The sequence below is a fragment of the Bombus impatiens genome, unplaced genomic scaffold (genome assembly GCF_000188095.3).
Source record: "Bombus impatiens unplaced genomic scaffold, BIMP_2.2 scf_2222, whole genome shotgun sequence".
Taxonomy (NCBI): Eukaryota; Metazoa; Arthropoda; class Insecta; order Hymenoptera; family Apidae; genus Bombus; species Bombus impatiens.
Genome location: NT_178641.1, coordinates 1,044,427 through 1,059,064, shown reverse-complemented (window position 1 = coordinate 1,059,064; position 14,638 = coordinate 1,044,427). Strand labels below are relative to the sequence as shown.

The 14,638-nt window shown below is 32.1% G+C and overlaps 3 protein-coding genes and 1 long non-coding RNA gene across 11 annotated transcripts in view; 1 reads left to right on the top strand and 3 right to left on the bottom strand.

Annotated features, from left to right (window-relative positions):
* LOC100749739 (myosin-2 essential light chain) overlaps positions 1–864 on the bottom strand; it is a 2,243-nt gene extending 1,379 nt beyond the window's left edge. The window contains exons 1-2 of one of the 2 annotated variants that reach the window (XM_012393117.3): positions 490–864; positions 339–366 (exon numbers count right to left, since the gene is read on the bottom strand). In XM_012393117.3, coding sequence (XP_012248540.1) covers positions 339–366; positions 490–721 — 260 coding nt within the window. In that variant the 5' untranslated portion in view covers positions 722–864. The remainder of the gene's footprint in view (positions 1–338; positions 367–489) is intronic. The other variant, XM_012393118.3, reaches the window with a different exon arrangement.
* On the top strand, positions 755–1,506 carry LOC112213931. The gene is made up of 2 exons (XR_004462847.1): positions 755–884; positions 960–1,506. It is a non-coding gene; the product is annotated as an uncharacterized LOC112213931 (long non-coding RNA).
* Positions 1,273–8,269, bottom strand: LOC100749620 (WD repeat, SAM and U-box domain-containing protein 1). 6 transcript variants are annotated; one of them, XM_012393106.3, is made up of 18 exons: positions 7,928–8,269; positions 7,461–7,494; positions 7,183–7,343; positions 6,618–6,789; positions 6,258–6,403; positions 5,946–6,172; positions 5,581–5,813; positions 4,967–5,167; positions 4,551–4,693; positions 4,067–4,262; positions 3,769–3,914; positions 3,139–3,347; positions 2,756–3,027; positions 2,490–2,580; positions 2,305–2,399; positions 2,064–2,225; positions 1,795–1,942; positions 1,273–1,728 (listed from the first exon to the last, which is right to left on the bottom strand). In XM_012393106.3, the coding sequence occupies exons 3-18, from the start codon at positions 7,296–7,298 to the stop codon at positions 1,559–1,561; spliced, it is 2,727 nt and encodes a 908-aa protein (XP_012248529.1). In that variant the 5' UTR covers positions 7,299–7,343; positions 7,461–7,494; positions 7,928–8,269; the 3' UTR covers positions 1,273–1,558. The 6 variants fall into 6 exon arrangements, with proteins under 6 accessions (XP_012248529.1, XP_024227755.1, XP_012248534.1 ...); XM_024371987.2 differs by having other exon boundaries at positions 1,273–1,428; positions 1,544–1,728; positions 7,183–8,269; XM_012393111.3 differs by lacking the exon at positions 7,183–7,343.
* A 625-nt stretch (positions 8,270–8,894) lies between these two features.
* Positions 8,895–11,886, bottom strand: LOC100745072 (protein regulator of cytokinesis 1). 2 transcript variants are annotated; one of them, XM_033324371.1, is made up of 2 exons: positions 10,809–11,885; positions 8,895–10,741 (listed from the first exon to the last, which is right to left on the bottom strand). In XM_033324371.1, the coding sequence occupies exon 2, from the start codon at positions 10,692–10,694 to the stop codon at positions 8,982–8,984; it is 1,713 nt and encodes a 570-aa protein (XP_033180262.1). In that variant the 5' UTR covers positions 10,695–10,741; positions 10,809–11,885; the 3' UTR covers positions 8,895–8,981. The 2 variants fall into 2 exon arrangements, with proteins under 2 accessions (XP_033180262.1, XP_003494479.1); XM_003494431.4 differs by having other exon boundaries at positions 8,895–11,886.
* Between the last annotated feature and the right edge of the window lie 2,752 nt (positions 11,887–14,638).

Genomic DNA, 14,638 nt, shown 5'->3' with positions numbered 1-14,638 from the left:
TATATATATATATATATATATATATGTACATATATTGCCTATCACAAATATACCAACAAAACTACATTCAGAAACGAGTTAAAACCGAATATAAAGGTTCCACGGTTGTTACGACGCAATGCTATTCGTGTTCTGTCTTCGTTTCTTCTTTTCTGCTGCTATTTCTTTCAGATACCTAACCATAAAAGGAAATCACCGACACGTAATTCGATGTCACCAGGGTGAGTCTAATAAGGTAAAGGATATTCTTGACCTAAATTGAACATCGAGAACCATCTGTCCGCCCTTCTTTAATTTTATTCTGCTTGGTGTCAATGATCTCATTCGCATTTACGTACCTGCTAACTGATCCTCCGAGTAAGATGCCTAAAAATATGTATAATATATAAGTATATCTTTTTCTCACTGACACATCTGTTTGAACATATTTATATGTATTTCAACAAAATATTACAAAACAAATAAAAGACAGTGCATAAAAATACAAACCATTTTGCTTGACTATCGTTAGTGACACACACAGTACGTATCTTTTTACCGCGAACGTGTATATATGTACGTTGGACAACGAGCGCCTCGATCGTACCAAGTTTTTCAAGCCAGTAGTATTCAGAGAATTTATGTAGTCATCGGTTTTATTGGAATGTGACGCATATAAAACGATAAAATTAATCAACACCGAAGCTGGATTTTTTGAAAATTGTGTAAAAATTTCTGACATTTACAACTCGATCGAATGTTTAGTAAATATAATGGTTAAAATAAAATAAGGAAACGGAAATGAAATTCAAAGAATTAAATTGTTCTACATGGAAATTGTGACTGTGATAGTCATATAATAATGAGTAACCTCAATTGAAAAATTATCAATAGTTTGCTTAATGGTTTATTCATTTTTATAGTATTGGTCTTCAGGAATATAAGATTCTAATACTGAATATTCTATTCTTATATTATAGATTGTGATTTCTAACCTTAGTACATATATGTACAATGAATCATATTGTATCTAAGCATACATAGTTTTGCTTTTTTTTTCAAGAGGTCGCTACGTTTTTACTTTGTGTAAATAAGTACATATGCATATATCTCTGGTATATACTACATGTCTTCTATCATCAATAGACCTTGGCCTTACACACAGATGAAGTATAGAATAGACTTGGCGGTATGATACAAAGTATAATAAGGTAAAAATATCGATAACAATTTCTAATAAAGACAGATATAATTTCTATTTAAAAAAAGAACAGTGTGTTTATATAATTAATATATTTATTAGCAGATGTTTACAAAATTCTCACAAATGTACGTACATATTTGCTATGTTATATCGATTTTGTTGATTAGTCTGTTAACAACTTTTTGTGCGTATTTATTATTTGTTCCTTTTAAAACTTCATATACCCGTTCATGAGAGTGCATAACCTCAAGTGTAAGAAAAATTCGTGTCAGGTGGATGTATAATATAGTATGTAGATATATAAAAAGAAAAAAGAAAAAAGCTTCTTTGAAGTTACATTTTATATCCTAGTTTACACACCATTAGATGCAACGCTTAATTGTCATCAGTTGGTCGATTTCCATGAAGAAAAGTGTATATCGCATTCCTGAGTATAACATTTGGGGTAAATGAAGTATCTCGAAGAGGTTTGTTCGTCATTGGACTTGTATATTTCCCACATAAAAACCATTCATTTATAGCAGCTTTTTCATATGTAAATCCATCTGAAAATAAGATACTTATTAGAATATCAAATACTTTTTATTATGATCCCTGTTTCTATTGTTTACCAGAACATTGGACAGGTTCTTTCATTATTTCATGCGTGATAGGGCATAAAAATTCGTGAGATATTTCGCTATCGTCTATAGGGATTTCTGAAGAATTATTGTCTTCACGTTTTAACCAGTACAGTTGTGTTTTAAATGCTTCCGCTGTCTAAAATCAATTGCAAATCGGTAAAGTGTACTTCTTTGTAAATGATTACGAAACAAGCACAGTAGAAAACGAGTTAGTTAAAAAAATAACTTCTATTATTTGTGGTTCTTTGACGATATACCTCTTCATCTTGTTCTATATCCAGTCTGTTTGTTAATTCATTCTCCGATAGGGAAAGTAAATGTCGTCCCGTTAAAGAAATCGTATTAGCTTTCTTAATTAATATCGATAAGCCTATTTCGTCCAACCATCTCAACGTATCATCGATTTTCCAGTCCGCAACCTTTTATGTTAAAAATTAAGCGTACCTATAACTGATGCGATCACACGAAATATTATATCATCATGTTTTAAAATCATACCCTTTTTCTGTTATTTTTTAAGTTATTTATTAATATATTTTGCGAAATCAACTGTTGAGGTATTTTCCAGATTAAGACAGTTTTATCTAGAGCACCTACGAATGATTCAAAATAATTGTTAATGTAGTAAAGAATCAATCAAGAAAATATGCATTGGATAATATAATATATTAATTGATCAAAACCTGTAATAAAAAGAGAAGTGTCTTGCGAAAAAGCGCAGGCAGTTACAAGACTTTCATGCTCTTCTAGCACGTATAAACACGTCCCAGAGTACTAAAACCACATTTTTCGTTACTTCGTGTTATAAATTATTGCGTAAATTAATTTTTAATAAACTTTTTTGATTATTATTGATATTGATTAGGTAGAAAGTTAGCCCAACATATTACCATTTAGCGAAAAGTCTGTTTTTCGTGAAGAGAAAGGAGAGGATAGGATGTTTACTCACTACATTCCATATACGCGCCGTTCTATCAGTAGCCACGCTTCCTAAGATTTCGCTTTGAATCGGAGGAAATCGAACACAAGTCACATTGCCACCATGTCCGGCGAAAGATCTTCTTTCTTTATATCGTACATCACCGCTACTGCTTCCACTACTACCTGATGAGATTACGTTAACTTTGTCAATTGTTATTTGCCATAACTTAACCAAGGAATCATTGCCACCAGTTGCTAACAGATAAGAATTTTTGTTGGTAATTATATTCTCACTTCTTCCTGTAATACAACATAGCAGAATAGTCATATACATAGTCACATACTTACTATACTTACTAACAGTAATTCATGAACAGGATTCTACTCTATTATTTTACTATTCATGCTTACCATTAGTTATAAAATTAGATGTTGGACAAAAATCACACCCTTGGACGCCTAAGTCATGAGCTTCGCCACAAATAATCAACGCTTCACAATTTTTGTTATCACTGATTTGAAACAGCCTCCAAGTACCTTCGTTGCATGCCGTAATCAAGTAACAAGAGTCATGTGTAAAGGCAATCGCGTTTATTGCATCGGCATGACCACTGAAAATGCTGTGACATACGTTTGCAACAACTTAACAATATTTTGCAATTTATATAAAGTAAAAACAATATTTTCATAGATTCATTATATTATATACACTTTTGTGTAATCTTTTAAATACTTTTATATAATATATAATATATACAATACATATATATTACATATACACTATTTTACATACATATACGTGTATTTGTACGTATATACAGGGTGATGCACATAGTTGGACTCGCTTGGATAATAACTCGAATAATTAAATACTAACTTTTTGCGAAAATTGATTCAGATGAATGTTGAATAGTTCGAAGGAGGCCACCCTGTAATCTTATACATATTATATGTACGACATTATATGCATATAAAGAATAACAAACCAATTGAAATCGAGATTCGATTTAAATACATATATAAAAAGTTTGAAGCATGTACCAAAGTTCCTCCATATTATTCACATCCCATAATGTAGTCCTTTCATCGTCTCCAGCTGTAGCAATTTTAGTACCATCCGGTGACCATCGACAAACACGGATACCGGATCCCGAATTCACGAAGGAAGATTTTGCTTGAGAACCGTTCTACGTAAAATTAATGAGAATCGATAATATGTAATGATAATATGTTAATTTGCAGTTTAACGAACGCCTGTTATATGCGAGGCTTTTTTGCTATATAACTATCAAAACGTTGATAATCTCTCACGTTTTATAATCGTGCTATTGGTTAATACCTCGGTATCCCAGATGATAACAGTTCCATCTAAGGAGCAGGAGGCAAGCATACGACCACAAGGGCTAAATTCCACATGGTTTATACTATATTTATGACCATCCAACGGGCTATAAGATTTCTCTTGAAATTTCGTAATAATTTCGGCATTGGCTTCTTCTTCGGTCTCAATGCTCCAAACTCGTATTAACTTGTCCCTGAGTATTTATCACGATTAAGCAGTGAAAGAAATAACGCAATACAGAATATTCTACACAACTGGACCAAACAATATGCATCGTTGTAAATCATTTTGTTTTGCCGAATGACATTTTTGTCATTCATATCTTCTACCGTCTTAGAGTTGCAGTTTAGTCCGGTTGCGTAATACACCCTGTATATTTCTAATCTAGTAATATCTTACAATTTTGGCATTATTTAAATAAAATATTAAAAAAATGATATCTTGTATACTGAATTATTTAACTATGTTAGATATGACTAACCCAGATCCAGAAGCGATAAGATGATTTCCGTAAAAAGCTACGCTGTTTATTACTCCACCGTGCTCTTCTAATCTTTGAATTAGTTGAACGTCATTAACAGATGTTTCCGCGTTTTTCATTACAGTTTGTTCATATTCGACGCTCTAGAGGTAAGGCGAGGAAGTTTCATTTTACCAAACTCTATAGATGTGTAATTATTTACGTATACGATTCAAATGATGGAAGGGTATAGTTAGCCTAGTAGATATGGTAATTGGTGTAATAGAAGCGATATAATGCGACCGTAAAATCGATCAGTGGTTAAAGTTTGCAACTTTCCATGTCCGTAACAAAAAATTAGAGATTTATTGGGAATCATAAAGAAGATCTAGAGCTTCGTTTATTGCTCGTATTCATTACATATATTTATATCTCACCTCTTCGTGATTATCTAAAAATAAGGCAGGTGTAAATCGTCGTGCGAGTTCCGAGTCGAAGCATAAGTTTCCTTTAAGATCCCAAACAATTACGGATTTATCGTTGGAACCTGTAGCTAATAAATTTCCATCTCTCGAGAACGCACAGCATGCTACATATCTGTTATGTCCTGTTGTTATCGCCATCACTTTTCCGGTATCCTGAAAAATACCCGAATAAAAAGATCGGGGGATGAAATAAAAAAGCTAATAATCATAAGCATTGTCAATATACGGAATGTTTTGTTTATCTCGAATATGATTAATTCACAAATCAGTATAAATAACTTATATAATGTTAACGAATCCAATATAAATGAAACACCCTGCATATGTAAATGTCTATAGAAGTTTCACGAAATGATACGATAATCAAGTTAAGAAATTATGTACGTAGGTCAATCTACAAATAAGCTATTCCAACTTTTGTTCTAAAGAGCATAATTATATGGTTACCACTATACATATAGATGCATATATACAGCGTAAATATCATAGTAATGCATTTACTTTGTGCGATAAGGGGGACTGTACGTATTGTGTGATAGTTATCTGTTATTTCTTTTGTTTCGTACCGTTTCCCAGATTACCGCTGTTTTGTCGAGGCCACTACTAGCGATGAATAATCCGTTCGCATTGAAACAAACACAAGTTAAGGCACTACTGTGTTTTTCCATGATTCTGCACAGGCTTATTTTCACGGTGGATGTTTCGCATTTCGACTGTATCACAGTTATCTCCCATAATTTTACGTAATGATCATTACCGCAAGTAACTAGTTGGTACACTTTTGTGAATGGTTCGTTACCTAAACACGAAACAGTTGATATATTGGTAAATTTAACAGTAAACATAAAATTTGTAGTGATCGAAGTCAATCGAATTCGTGGCTTGGATCGTTTTTGAAAGACGATAGTATGTTTTATCATTTTTTATGTACCTGTAATCTTTTGGCAGGTTGAAAAGTCGCAAGATACGACACCTAAATCATGAGCATCATCTATTGAGGCGAGGGCAGTAATCGCTTGATTATCGGTAAAGCACGAGTCGATGATATCGCTGGTGGCGAATAATTTCATGACACCAAACGTACAAGTAGTTACTAACCAACTGGTATCCGGTGAAAAGCATACGCTCTGCACAGCACCTTCATGTTTTTGAAAATATCTGTATGCGGATTCGAATTGTTACTGCCCGATTCGTCGAGTACTCTGATATATAGAAAGTATCAGGAGAATAAAAAGAATCTCACCTAACTAAATTGCGTCGAATCAAATCCCAAAGACAAACCTGTCCATTATCTCCGGCAGTTGCAAGTAACGTTGAATCGGGCGAAAATCTGCAAACTCTTACAGTTTCTCCGCCTACTTGAACCATCGTATGAATTTTTGATCCTGTCTGCAAAGTATATCACGATAACTCTTTCCTACATCTTTATACTAATTGCTAATGGCAGCGTGAAGATTTAGTGCATATGTACATACGTGTATATAGGAATCTGTATCTTACAGACGTATGAATTGCCAAAACTGGGATTTCATATTTGAGATTCACCACTTTTTTCCATGATATCAAATTTCATTTCGATCTTACTAACTCGTAATTAACTTACTCGTAAATTCCATAGCAACGTTGTCCCATCTATACTAGCCGAAGCTAGCATCGTCGATTGTGGGCTCACTTTGACAGATGTAACTCCGTATTTGTGCCCCTGCAACGGCGAAAAATATGCCTCTACGTACCCTTCGCCTAATCGCCATTGCCAAACTCTGACACGTTTATCTCTGAAAAGAACATATACAAGCCCATATCAGCTTAATTACTGTAACTGGAAATAAGTATACCTACGTAACCGGACTTAAGCGCCGAAAAGTACAACTTAATGAACTATTGTATAACTTATTTAACTTATTATATAATATAGAATATATAACTTAACGAGGAGTATATATCGATCATATTAAACAGTAATATAACACAATATAGGGGATGGATTGATCGATATTATAAAAGATAATCTATATCGTGATTTAGCGTTGACAATGAAAATTATGTGATTTTACAAAAATCAATTCGAGAAAGAAAAGCAATTCGAGACAACCCCGTACAACTACAATTATTTATTTGACAAAAAATTCATTTATATATAAATCTCTAAACTTTGATAACTTTCTTACCCAGATCCAGTTACAAGTACGCAATCGCTCGCAAAATCAATACTCGTAACGTCACTGGTGTGTGACGTTAAAGTTTGCAGAGTTCGTACGTCTCCTATCGTGGTGGTCATCTTCATATATGATTTTGTTATTAATTTCTTTCATATACCTATAATATCAGCCTGGAGCAACGTACGATATACCGTAAAAAGCAAGTACAAAGTAGAATAAAATATAACTATTTCGTTCTTATATTTATACATATTATTGATATGCTATTAACAAAATATTTTACTTACATAGTATGCAACACATCATCTCATTCGTTTTCGTCTGCAACATTAGAAGCACTTGAAGTATTTTTGTGCAAATTACCTTAACTTTTTTTTTGTAAGCTACAGTGCAAATCGTTTCGCGACACAAGTAGTTGTGGACATAATGTCATAAGCAAAATATGAAGAATACGCGGTGTAAAGAAACGTGGAACATCCGTGACCTTGACATTGCTCAATATACTATATATATATATATATATAAGTACGCGTGTATGTACGTGGATTCACTGGATAGGATATATGTAATATCGTAATTGAAATAAAAAAAAATCGGATGAAGTAGAAAGAAAACATATATAAAAGATTATTGGGAATAATTTTATACCGTAATCGTCGTGTCATACAAATTATACAAGTTTTCAATCTCTCATTGTGAAAATATTACTTTGAAGGAAATAATACATAAAGAAATGCGATAAGAGATTACTTACGCTAATAAATGAATCGATGCAATTTGAAATCAAATACTAAGCCACAGGTTTATTGGAACGATAGATTCGATCATAACATGTTGCATACTTGCTAAGGAAGATTTATTTCGGTAATGTATCACATGTTGTCTCTTTCAGGTAAGAAACGAAACTCATAAAACATCAAGTTCTGCGTACAAAGCATTCTACAACGATAATATGTCAACGCATGTCTACTAAGGCTATAAAATCGATATGTATGAAGTTTAAACGACTATAAGCAAACTGGTTTGGTCATCCGCAAATAGAATATTTAAAAAACGATTATTTAAATGATGTATTTGGATAAAATATTATTTCAAATAGTAAGTATATAGAATATTTTCTTTTAGATTATGTATTTTATTTGATTAAAAATATTTTCAAAATACCAAGAATACTAAAAATATTGGAGCTGTACTTGAATATATATTTTGTAATATTTTGCTTCAATTTATCTTCTTTTTATTCGCAACAATCAAATATTATTTCCTATCTATCTATGTTTGCTCAATATCCCCATTAGCGAAAATAGTTTCTTAATCTCTCGATTTTATAAAAAGATATATATAATCGCTTTCCTTTCATAAAAAATCTCATTGGTGATATCGCTAATAATAACAGCAATATGCAGAATTAGCATTATTGTTAGAATATAGTGATTCGTGAACTCAAAGTTTTATTTATGAAATTATTTTTAAAATATCAAGTTGACTCTGCCATCTGGCAGTTGGAAGACTGTTTAGTTTCAAAATAATAATATGTATGTACATATACAAGAAAATAACATGAAATATCCTATCAATTTTTTTTTATTGAATAGTAATGAAATTCTGTGAGAAAATTTAATTTATACATTTATGTCACATTAATTAATAAATATTAATAAAGTGAAGTACAATATATTCATAACACGATATGAAATAGAAAATATTAATACTAAAATGTGTAAGAAAATAGAAATATTTACAAAATGTTTAATATTTTAGCTTATAATTCATATTGATATAACTATGTAAAACATTTTTATGTTGTTTCAAAAAATTATAGGTAATGGTGTTGATATAGTGACAAGCCTCGATGATTGTGCTATCCTAGGGCTACGTGGTGATTTATGTAATTGCAATTGCGATGATTCTGAAGTTGTTGGTGTTTTTGATAATGGTAAATTTTTTCTTAGTGGCTTAGCAGGTGTTCGTACTGATCTTCTCCTTCTAGATTTACTTGCATTTGCTAATACCTTTTCTGGCAATAAAGAACTTCGTAGTTCTTTCTTATCCTCTAAGTGTTCTTCAAATTTACTATATGTTGTGTCAGTAGCTGTTGAACTTTGTAACATGGAATTCTCGTTTTTATTATTATTTTTTGATTTCGATGCTTTTTTAGAAATTGCACTGTTTCCTTTATTTTTAGATCCACTTGTTCCTATGCTCCTATTTCTACGCTTTGCAGAGGTATTTGGAGAAGGACTACAGAAAAGTTTCCTCTTTGAGTAATTAAGCGGAGTATGACGACGAATACTGAATATACCTTTTTTGGATGAGCTTAAAGCAGCTTTAGAAGGAATTTTAGAAACAACTGGTGTTATTTTCTTTGCTGATTTATCTTTTCCTTCTTTTCTAGCCTTCTTTATAGACTCCTTTTCTTCGTTTAAATGTTCCCATGATTCTTTCAATAGTTCCTCTACTGACATTCCATTTATAGTAAATATCTCTTCATGCATATTTTCATATTCCTTTATTAAATCCCTTAATTGCTCTTCGATTTTTGGCAGCTTTTTCTGTATGGTTTTACGTTCCTTTTCTTCCATTAATAGCTGACCACCACGATTATAAAAACGATCTGGATTATTTGCACGTTGTAACAATTCTTTCATTTTTGTCCACAAATCATCACGCTCCTGTAAGAGTTCATATATAGACTTATTTGAATTATAGAACTCTTGGATCCTTTTTACTTCCAGTTCATGCAATGTTAATAAATCTTCTGTATATGTATGGGAATAAAAATATATAAACTCTTTTCTTTGCTGTTCACTGAATTTACATAAATCCCACAGTTTGACTAACTCAGATCTCACTTGTGACACATATTTAGCAATGTTCTGCTTCCGTTTTTCTTTACATCGCTCCAATTCTGTGGTTAGTGCATTTATAGTTGCTACGCTATATCCTTCGTAACTGCTAAGAAATGACTGACAAATATGTTCAGGTTCGTTAAGATATTTCCATAATGCAATTAATTCTTGTCTAATGTCTTCAACATGTTCCTTTGCACTATTCACTTTATGTTCTAATTCTTCTCTAAGTTCTCTTAATTTATTCATATTGCTATTGCTAAAGACATAATTTTCATCATCTTCATATACTATATGTTGAAAACTAGACGATGGAGATGTGCCTAAATCATCCATCATTCTAACAATTGCTCTACGTTGTTCGTTAAAAATGGTTTCTAAACGACATTTCTCACCTTCTTGTTTTTCAAGGTAGAGTTCAAAACTCTTAAGTTCTTCTTCTGAAGGCAATTTTTCTTCTATATTAATTGGTTGAGTGCCTAATACCTTACAAAGGGATTTTTCCTTTGCAAGCAATTTCTTAAAATGAGTCACACGTTGTGTTTTGCAATATTGTAAATTTTGTAGGTCAGCGCGCAGCACCTCTTCTACTTCCTTTAATGATAGATTTTCATATCCAGCATTTGTAATATTTATTGCTAATTCTTTCGTTAGAACACCTATTTGGTCCATCAAATTTTTAACATTGACTAATATCGTTTCTTTTTTCAGCTTTGACTCTGAAACCATATCGCCTAATAAATCTTCTATATGATCAAATACTTGTTTGCAATATATTGAACGTACTTCTTGATTATATCCTATTTCTTCCCATATTCCGTGCAATTGAGTCAATGTACTACTTAGTTTTGCAGTAATCTTCTGCATAAGCGGTTCCCATTCGGACGAATCGGCCATTCTTTTATTTCTTTCTCTTTCAAATATTTCAATCAAACATTAAAATTTAACACGTAAAATAAAAACTCCCGTGAATTTATGTGTTCCCTGAATAAATACGACAGGTATACTGTCGGAAAACGAATTTTACACGTTATAACACGACTGACCGTTGTTCATTTGAATTTGTATTCTACAATAACGCCATCCACTTACCTGACTGTAACTAAGATGTTACTATCTACCACTCTCTCCGATTGGTTGATTGTCAAGAACCAGTAAGAAAATAGAAACTTAAATATTTAAATCCCTTTATTTTATTGCAAGCACGTTTGGGGAATTTAGGTTTCCTTTGTTGACCGTAGAGCGCTAAAACATTTTGGTCGCGATATACAGTTGATAATTTAAAAACAAGCATGAAGCTGGACTCATTAAAATTTGAACTCTTCAATATTTTAATTGAATTAATTGGATAAGAGACTTCGACTGAGCAATAAATGGATTAACTTTGAAGTTGAAAAAATCCGGGTTCTTCAAGTGCAGCGATAACTCTAATATTTCATCTTCGTTGTTCGATAAGTATGCTTTCGATTTTAAATGACAAAGTGCTGTTAGCTTATCTAATATAAAATTGAGGAGATCGTTTATAACTAATGTTAATTCATGGCAGGAAAATTAAATATGCAGATTAACGAATGATTATAAATACTTATCAATAATAAATAATATGTACAACAGAAATTACAATTATGTTTATTTCACGTATATACTAAACTAACCACACTTTTCATTCAAATCGGCGAGGGCCATGTCCGTAGTATCCCTTGTGAGATACGTGGTGCCACCTGATGACTTCGCGCCAGATTTGTTCGCGTATTTGTTAATCATATTTACAAAGTACCCTCGCCGGAAGAAAATAAATATCTAAATGAGAACATTTTCATGAAAATATATCTTTTATGATATATATTTAACATTTCTAATACAAACATTGTAATTTAATGAAAATTACATATTTCTTCTTGATAATTATATTAATGTTATATATTATCGATTCTATTTATATTGACATTTGATAAAGTACAATAGAAATGTCATGTTTGATTTGTGATACAATCAGTATCGCATTTTTTAAGATATTAAATTAATTATCTATGTTTCCCGGCAAATAGAAATAGTTCATGATAGAATGTTTTATCGATAAGACGTCTGGAAAGTTAAGGTCATGCTACTCAATTGTTCGCTATTATCGAATGAATCTTGGTACTTATAACAAGATTATATTTTTTATTACCATTTATTACCATTTTACTTGTTATATTTAATGAGTAAACTAGTATAAAATATTAATGTAAAATATGTGGTGTAGTAAAATACGGTCAACATTATTGTAATTACATAAATACATAATATTAAAAAAAACAACACAATGCTTAAATGAATAAAAGTTTTATGTTAATTTATTAATTGACATTTACGCAATATATTTTCGTATGACTGTTCCTTTGACAGTTCTTTAATATCTACAACTTGATAAAATCCGAACGCAGTGTCATATATATTCCATATACTTAACAGCAATAATTCTTTCAGTTTATTTAATCGACGATATTTCTCCAACGAAATTGGACATGATATGGTCAATTGCCGAGGCGGGAATACTCCATGATATTGTACCGTGCAAAGTGGATCAAGATCTAAATGACGTCTTGATAGCGGTTCCATTGATGTGTAATTTTCATTACTCACGTATATCTGAATATCGTCGGTACGGTGAGGCATAGTGAGGTACCAAATAATGTCGAAAGACACGTGCGTCTGATTGTAACAATTCACGTCAGGGAAATTGACTCGTGTCCATCGATCTGCACCATATTCATCCAATTCGGAAAATTCCTTTTTATTGCCACTAGCAATTTTTCCATCTGGTGGACTGTATTCCTTATAAGGGAACCCTTTGAATGCTTCCACGCTTTGCGGCTCGTATATGATCCGTCCGCAATTTTTGTTTACCCTCGATTGACACAACGCCGCACGGCTAGGTGGCTGGGAAACAAATCCATGGTAATTAGCGATCTGGTTAACAGTTTCGTGAATGGAAACGTCAGCGACTTGATAGAAAGCATAATTTGTTCCAGCTATTTTCAAGGTCGATAATAGAATTCCTGAACCTTTAGAGAGGTAGAAAAGATCTTCGATGAATTCACTGGAAATGTAGCAGTTGAATCGCAGAACGTAATTTTCAACAATCAGATGATCATTGGTTTGATACGAGCACGCTAAATTCAATGAGGATCTCTGAATCGGTTGATCCTCCGTGTAATTGCCATTGGATAAAAATACTTGAACCTTGTCAACTACTACTGTTTTATTGCTAAAAATCCAAGCAATGTCCGTAACGAAATGAGTGGCGTTATGCTCCTTTATTTTTAAATAAGATTGGCTCCAACGTCCAGATCGATGTTCGTCTAATACATCATACAACGAGTTTCCAGCACTAGCGAGTTCTCCATCCTTTGGCCCATCTTTTATGAAATCTGCCGAACCAATAATCGTGCCAACATTGATATTAGATTTGAATACGTCGCAACCGTAATTAATTTTCACGAAACAATTGTAAGCCCGACTAGATGGTTTCGTTAATACAGCAGTAGTAGCAGCATTGACATCGTTACAATTAATTAAAATAGTAAAAATCGTCGATATCAGTAACGACGTTAGTAACATTTTATACATTACTGGCTGGTGACGAATAAAGTTAATAAAGTTTATGAGTTGTTGAAATCGATGTAAATGTCAATATAAAATTCCACAAGGATTAGAAACTATAACGTATTGATACGTATCTTAAAACGAACTGACGAGAATAAAGCAGTGTAATAACGCCTATATAAACCTAGAAGCAAACAGCTTTTTCTACGATAGTTATCTTATCTGTAAGTATAATAAATCAATATGCAGAAATATAAATGATTAACAAAATCTCTTGGACCATCACTATCGAGCACGTGCTTACTTTCAATGACTATCTCAGTAAAACCTTAACACCATTAATTTATACCTAATACTTTTATCGTTTCGTAGAAAATGAAAAAATAACAAAGTAATATCATCCAGAAAGTATCAATTTCCTTGAAAACTCAAGAAAAGGTAGGAACGCGAGGAAATTACCGTGAATGCAGCAATATACGTTGCTGTGCGCTACTTCTAATTATTATTTTATAATTAACTTGTACAATTTTATTAAATTCAGATTTTGTTATTACAAATCATTGTATATATCATGCATTGATGAATAATACGAACACTTAATTGCCATTTGTCTAGATAATTTCTTTTCTTAGAATACGATTTTTTCTTTGTCGGTGAGTATATACATTATGGTGCAATAATCACCTTTATCTTTGATAACGTTACTTTTATTTCCTCATATAACAATGTATAATAAGAGGCTGATTAACAATTTATTGTACTATAACTTTTTTATATGCGTACAAGTACACAGGATAATTCGCGCAATCAGAACACATCGTATCTCTTCTCTAATTAGAGCCAAGAAAGAAATGCCAGAATAAAAAGCTTATTTCCAGGAATGTAACAACGCGCTTAAAAAATATAAATACGTATTGTCTTAGTAGAAATTATATCTATTATTGCTGTACCTCTTGCTGTTTTATCGGTTTTAAATATCGCTATTTGAATCAATCGTGATCTTTCCACATGTCTAGGAGGGTCTTCAT

What these genes read in the sequence shown, in the direction of transcription:
- LOC100745072 (XM_003494431.4), bottom strand. Translation starts at nt 10,919, where the DNA reads ATGGCCGATTCGTCCGAATGGGAACCGCTTATGCAGAAGATTACTGCA.
- LOC100749620 (XM_024371987.2), bottom strand. Translation starts at nt 7,298, where the DNA reads ATGAAGATGACCACCACGATAGGAGACGTACGAACTCTGCAAACTTTA. An exon ending in AACCTGCCAAAAGATTACAG is followed by an intron (nt 5,814 to 5,945) that starts GTACATAAAAAA and finishes TTTCGTGTTTAG; the next exon opens with GTAACGAACCATTCACAAAA. An exon ending in TAAAAAATAACAGAAAAAGG is followed by an intron (nt 2,226 to 2,304) that starts GTATGATTTTAA and finishes TTAACATAAAAG; the next exon opens with GTTGCGGACTGGAAAATCGA.